This window comes from Triturus cristatus, chromosome 8, assembly GCF_964204655.1.
Source record: "Triturus cristatus chromosome 8, aTriCri1.1, whole genome shotgun sequence".
Lineage (NCBI taxonomy): Eukaryota > Metazoa > Chordata > Amphibia > Caudata > Salamandridae > Triturus > Triturus cristatus.
In genome coordinates this window covers 1423129021-1423136272 of record NC_140591.1, presented here as the reverse complement: position 1 = coordinate 1423136272, position 7252 = coordinate 1423129021, and the positions used below count along the sequence as shown (strand labels likewise).

Sequence of the window (7252 nt, the reverse complement as noted above, 5' to 3'; positions counted from 1 at the left end):
TTGTTCTCTAAACTCTCCAGTTTGTCCGAGAATGCTCTTTCTTTCAATTTTAGTCTCTTGATCTCCGCTGTATTTTCCTTAACCTGCTTTGAGAGGTCTTCAACTGTGGCTTCTACTGCTTCCACTCTACCCATTATTTCATTAATTCTTAGTTCGAGCGACTCGCAGGCCCCCTGGATCTTTTGCTGATTTCTTTCAGATGTCGTAAATTTTTCTCTCATCTCAAAGATCAGATTTAGGAGTAGATTCTCTGTGGTGGAACTGGACCCTGTCACCTGTCCTCCTGCTCCTCCTCCCTGCTCAGCTAACTGGGATGACGGCTTATCTGAGGAAGTACTTATAGCGGGGGTTAGAATTAGACTGGAAGCAGAAGTGGAGTTGGAGCTAGCGCTAGTAATTTCTAAATTTTGCTGCACTAAATCTTGTTCTGTGATACTGGTTCGAGGTGCTGCTAATGCGTCCTCCATTTCTGTTAAGCTAGAAAACCTATTCTCCAGCAAAATCATGTCATTTCTCAGCTCCATGTCTCCCAAACCACCATCTAGTTTCTCGTGATCGTGATTGTGGGGGGGTCTGGGCAGTTAAAACTCGGGTCTGGGCTTGTACTTTAAAGTAAGTACGGAGAGATGGCGTAACCCGAGTACTCACTTGGTTGATTAACTTAGGTTGATTATATTTAGTTTTTATAGGTTTTGTAGATTTTGTATTTTTTTTCTCTATTACCTGAGGTCGAGTAATCATTTTCTCCACTTGTACTATGTTTAGCGGCGCTTCAGTGCGGGACAAGTCCTGCCCCCAAAGACCTCTACGACACAGAGTGTATCTATTGAGGGTACTATTATTACTCCTCCCCTCAGTAACTTCTGCAGCCACAGAACTCCCTGAGGACTGTTGAGCACCAGGATTACCGCTACCACTACCAGTTTCATTTCCTACATTCTCTCCCTCTGAGTGTTGCCCCCGCGCTCCCTTCTTCTTTTTTCTTACCGGGGTCATTAGCGAGGGGCGCTGCTTCTCCTAAGTATCTTCCCTACCCCTTTCTGGTGCATTTACTAGTTCGCCAGCCGCCACCACAGCTGAGACCGTACAGGGACTTCTACCTCCGAGGAAACCAATCCTGGCAGCCGTGCACCGGCCCCTGGCAATACGCAATGCTGCCTCCACCCAGATCACACCTCTCAGCGGTGGATTGGCGTCTCCAACCACCGCAGCCACAATAAAAATCCTCGCAGCGGGAGCCGACCTCCAAACGCGAGCCAGAGATCGCTGGAAAAAGCTGAAGCACATCAGGTAAATAAATCCACAAGCTTGTTACGATTCAGCCCCGAGTTCAACATTTCAAGGCTTCGCCCATCTAAAACGCGATTTTCCTTCCGTCAGAAGGGGGAGAGACTGCGGCCGCCCGGCGCTAACTAACGGCCGCCATGTTTCCCCGCCTGGCACAAGCTTCTGAATGATTAGAATATTGCAAGGAGAGTGCCTGGGTGAATTTATAAGTGGTTGGGTTATCGCACAGTGAATGGATTAGTACATGGTGCTGAATGGGTCACTAGAAGAGTGCAAGGGGAGTGACAGGGTGCTTGCTGGAAGTGTATGGATACTGACTTGGGAATTGAAGGTGTGAAAGACAAGTGTGTATGTGGTTACAGGACTGCATGCATAGTGGATAGGCATTTGAAGCAGTCCCTGTTCTAAGGTCTGGCTCACTGCATGAGTACTTGGGCACTGACTGGATGATTAGAGTACTGCAAGAAGAGTGCCAGGGTGAATATATAAGTAGTTGGGTTATCGCACAGTGAATGGATTAGTACATGGTCCTGAATGGGTCACTAGAGGATTGCAAGGGGAGTGACAGGGTGATTGCTGGAAGTGTATGGATACTGACTGGGGAATTGAAGCTGTGAAAGACAAGTGCATAGGTGGTTAGAGGACTGCATGCATAGTGGATAGGGGTTTGAAGCAGTCCATGTTTTAAGGCCTGGGTCACTGCATGAGTACTTGAGTACTGACTGAATGATTAGAGTACTGCAAGGAGAGTGCCTGGGTGAATTTATAAGTGTTTGGGTTTTGGCGCAGTGAATGGATTAGTACATGGTGCTGAATGGGTCACTGGAAGAGTGCACGGGGACGAAGCGAGAGACGCGCCAATAGCTCTCTGGCAGTCCTGCTTCATGTGTGTCTTGGTAAAGCAGCGCTTGAATATTTGTCTCTAATGTAAATTATCTTTTTAATTTGCTCAAAGTCACGCTTGTGTTTTAAAAATTTAAACATTTGACTCACTTCCTGTTGGTCCACCACTTCCGCTTTGAACGCAGTCTAGTGCTGAGAGGGAGGGAGTTAGCAGCTGCTGCACAGCAGAGCTGATTGGTTGGAGGGCGGTAGGGGGACGACATTTCAGCGCACTGGAGCAGACGCGCAGCGGACGAAGCGAGAGACGCGCCAATAGCTCTCTGGCAGTCCTGCTTCATGTGTGTCTTGGTAAAGCAGCGCTTGAATATTTGTCTCTAATGTAAATTGTCTTTTTAATTTGCTCAAAGTCACGCTTGTGTTTTAAAAATTTAAACATTTGACTCACTTCCTGTTGGTCCACCACTTCCGCTTTGAACGCAGTCTAGTGCTGAGAGGGAGGGAGTTAGCCGCTGCTGCACAGCAGAGCTGATTGGTTGGAGGGCGGTAGGGGGACGACATTTCAGCGCGCTGGAGCAGACGCGCAGCGGACGCACGCAGCGGGCGCGCCGCGGGCGCACCGAAGGCACGCCTAAGGCAAGCCCGTCTGCGCCCTGCCGGGACCAGGGGCCATAAACCCTGGCCCAACGCTAAAATACTCACCTATTGAGCTGCTGTCCTTCGCCACATTTACCTACCCTCTCAAACCCTCTACCCTGTCAATATTGGAAACTGAAAACCTCCTTAGGACTCCCGCTGTAACCCCAGTCCACTCTGCTGCTCTCCCAGTCCATCCTTCACCCAGACCAGTGAAACCTCCGGGCCTGACAGTGGCCCTCCTGAACACAAGAGCTTTGCACAAACATCGCCTTGAAATCTTTACCCTCCTTCAGGATGGCGATATTGACATTCTGTCATTGACAGAAACATGGATGGGGGATGCATCAGTCCCCGACCTCATCTCTTCCCTGCCAGGGAATTTCTATGCCTTGTGGCACAATAGGCAAGATAATAAAAGAGGTGGGGGGTTGGCGACTTTCTTTAAATCTAGTCTGAAGGCCACCATGATACTATCAGAAAGCTCGGACAATTCTGAGATCCTAGGAGTCAAGTTTATTTTTGACTCCTCTTGCTTTGTACTCCTGACAGTCTATCGCCCCTCCGGACGCCTTACCTGGTTTCTGCAATTACTTCAGCGAAACTATATCGGACCTTAGTACACGCTATCAAAAGCTTATGGTTGTGGGTGACTTTAATTTCCACTGGGATAGCAGCTCCCGTGAGTCTCAGGCCAGTCAACTTGACACGACTATGTCTAACTTAGGATTCAATCAGTTGGTAAATGGCCCCACTCACCTTAAGGGACACACCCTTGATCTGGTTTGGTCAACTAGCCAGCAAGATAGACTCTTAAATTGTCTCCCATGTGTCTGGTCGGATCACTTCCTTATCTCTTGCTGGGTCCCCTTGGACTGTCCTTCCACCTGTTTACCTCCAGAGTGGAGGAGAGTGCGAAGTTGGCATAAGATCAAGTCGGATAATCTCACCGATTTCCTTCAGAGACTTCCCCCGCACAGGCCTGAGGAGGGCCATACTAATATTGACTTAGCCAGCCAATCTCTTAGTGATACTCTCCTCTCGGCCATTGACCATCTAGCACCAGAACGCAGGGAAAGAATATAGCCCCAAAATAAAGGGGCCCCCTGGTTCAACGAGGCCTTACGGACACACAGACAGAGCCTGCGTAAAGTTGAAAGACAGTGGAGAAGAGCATATAAGGCCTCCGACCTGATCCTCTATAAAGCTGCTCTTGTCCTTTATAAGAAAGCTATCACTTCCAGGAAAGCAGAATATTATGAGGCTCAGATTATTGATGCCCCTAATAAACAAAAGGAAACCTTCAAGATCCTAAAAGAACTTAGCAGAAAGGTCGATGTGCCATCAACTTTAATACCTTTCGATGTTGACACCTTGCAGTCTTTCTTCCTGCAGAAAGTGATGGATATTTTGCTTGAGATTAATAGATCTCCTGCGATTGCTGCCAGTCAGGGACTGGCGTCACCTCAAATTTTACCAGCCCAATTTCTTGCCCAATTTCCTCCGCTGGACTCAGAAGCTTTGGCCTTCCTGATAAATAAAGTTAGATCCGGCTCACCGGCTGATCCTTGTCCTCCCAGGATTTTTCAGCTGGCTCGCCCAATCTTGGAATGTCAGATTCTCTCGCTCCTCAACAACTCCCTGGCCACTGGTCAGGTGCCAACTAACCTGAAGGAGGCTAGAGTTATCCCCTTACTGAAAAAGCCAGGAGCTGACAAGGCTGAATTGAAAAACTATAGGCCTATTTCACAACTCCCCTTTTTGGCTAAAGTTATGGAGCAACATGTCCTAAAAAACCTATCTGACTTCCTGGACACATTTAAGCTTCTACATCCACGTCAGGCTGGTTTCAGAGTCTACCATAGCACGGAGCTAGTCATGTTGTCCGTCCTTGACGACCTTAGATTGAATGCTGACAAGAGAGAGCCGAGCGCACTTGTGCTCTTGGACCTCTCTGCAGCATTCGATACGGTCAGCCACTCCATCTTGCTGACCCGTCTGATGGATCTGGGACTCAGGGGCTCGGCCCTTGATTGGCTAAAATCCTTTCTCTCTGGTCGCTCGCAAAGGGTGCAGCTTGGTGATTGTTCCTCTAAGAGAGGTGTCATCCCATGCGGCGTACCCCAGGGCTCTGCGCTGTCCCCTTTGCTTTTTAATATCTATTTGCAACCCTTAGTGTCCGCCTTATCCAATCTGGACTGTCGTGTCTTTAACTATGCTGACGACACTCAGCTTATTCTGAGGATTGACAATTCAGCCCATGCCCAAGAGACGGCTCAAAATATTTTAAGATTCACAACTAACTGGATGACAGTTAATTCTTTAAAAATCAACCCCGATAAAACGGAGGTTCTCGTCGTCCCAACCATTAATAACTCCTGGGGTGGCCTGTTCTGGCCCAAAGAACTTGGGACTCCTCCCTGTCCATCCCCAGTCGTGAAAAGCTTGGGAATCAAGATTGATGCAGAACTCTCGCTAAGTCATCAAGTCTCCTCAGTGGTGGGCAACTGCTCTGGTATCCTGAGGCAACTGAGGAAGCTGGTTCCCATTCTTTCAACTTCCTCCATGAAATCCATAGTCTCAGCTACTATTTTATCACGCCTTGGCTATGGGAATGCGTTGTACCTGGGCCTTCCTCAGAAACTCACTAACCGGCTCCAGGTGGTACAGAATGATGCCGCTAGGCTGGTTTTCAGCCTTCCTAGGTGGTCTCATGCGTCACCTCTGCTTCTTAAGCTACACTGGTTGCCCGTTAGACAACGCGCAAAATTCAAGGTCCTATGTATCGCCCATAAATCCCTCTATGGCCACGCCCCCAGCTACATTAGGGATCGCCTGGCTAAGTATGTTCCAGGACGCCTACTTCGATCTACAGATGCTTTCCAGCTGGTCTGCCCCCGAAGCAATCTGGCCTCCAAGGGCGGGCGAGCTTTCTCTGTTATCTTGCCACGTCTTTGGAACCAATTGCCGGATGCCTTACGGAAAGAACCAGGCTTACTCCCTTTTCGAAAGCTACTGAAAACGCTGCTTTTTAGAGACACTTCTTAAGATCCCTGTCACCAGGACTGTCTCTGCCGGGCTATTTTTGCAAATCTCCTTCTGTCAGTGCTAAGAGACCTGTCGGTATACATGCGCTATATAAATTCCCCTACAAATACAAATACGGGGAGTGACAGGGTATTTGCTGGAAGTGTATGGATACTGACTGGAAAATTCAAGTTCTGAAACTCAAGTGTGTAGGTGATTATAGGACTGCATGCATAGTGGATAGGGGAATGAAGCAGTCCATGTGTTAAGGCCTGGGTCACTGCATGAGTACTTGAGTACTGACTGAATGATTAGAGTACTGCAAGGAGAGTGCCTGGGTGAATTTATAAGTGGTGGTGTATCGCGCAGTGAATGGATTAGTACATGGTGCTGAATGGGTCACTAGAGCAGTGCAAGGGGAGTGACAGGGTATTTGCTGCAAGTGTATGTATACTGACTGGGGAACTGAAGGTGTGAAAGACAACTGTGTAGGTGGTTAGAGGACTGCATGCATAGTGGATAGGGGTTTGAAGCAGTCCATGTGTTAAGGCCTGGGTCTCTGCATGAGTACTTGAGAACTGACTGAATGATTAGAGTACTGCAAGGAGAGTGCTTGGGTGAATCTATAAGTGTTTGGGTTTTTGGCACAGTGAATGGATTAGCACATGGTGCTGAATGGGTCACTAGAGGAGTGCAAGTGGAGTGACAGGGTGCTTGCTGGAAGTTTATGGATACTGACTGGGGAACTAAAGGTGTGAAAGACAAGCGAGTAGGTGGTTAGAGGACTGCATGCATAGTGGATAGGCGTTTGAAGCAGTCCATGTGCTAAGGCCTGGCTCACTGCATGAGTACTTGGGTACTGACTGAATGATTAGAGTACTGCAAGGAGACTACATGGGTGAATTTATAAGTGGTTGGGTTTTGGTGCAGTGAATGGATAAGTACATCGTGCTGAATGGGTCACTAGACGAGTGCAAGGGGAGTGACAGGGTATTTGAAGGAAGTGTATGGATGCTGAATGGGAAATTGAAGGTGTGAAAGACAAGTGTGTAGGTGGTTAGAGGACTGGATTCATAGTGGATAGGCGTTTCAAGCAGTCCATGTGCTAAGGTCTGGCTCACTGCATGAGTACTTGGTCACTGACTGAATGCTTAGAGTACTGCAATGAGAATGCCTGGGTGCATTTATAAGTTTTTGTTTTTTGGCGCAGTGAATGGATTAGTACATGGTGCTGAATGGGTCACTGAATGATTGCAAGGGGAGTGATGGTGTGTTTGCTGGAACTGTATGGATAGTGACTGGGGAATTGAAGGTGTGAAAGACATGTGTGTAGGTGGTTAGAGGACTGCATGCATAGTGGATAGTAGATTGAAGCAGTCCATGTGCTATGACCTGGCTCACTGCAAGAGTACTTGGTCACTGAATGAATGATTAGAGTACTGCAAAGAGAGTGCCTGGGTGA

The 7252-nt window shown here is 48.1% G+C and overlaps 1 protein-coding gene across 1 annotated transcript in view; it reads left to right on the top strand.

Moving 5' to 3' along the window:
- The first annotated feature begins 626 nt into the window (after window positions 1-626).
- The window catches only part of LOC146805858 (extracellular calcium-sensing receptor-like), a 148771-nt gene continuing 142145 nt past the window's right edge, over window positions 627-7252 (top strand). Inside the window, exons 1-2 of the mRNA XM_085623827.1 lie at window positions 627-631; window positions 1057-1290. Coding sequence (XP_085479953.1) covers window positions 627-631; window positions 1057-1290 — 239 coding nt within the window. The remainder of the gene's footprint in view (window positions 632-1056; window positions 1291-7252) is intronic.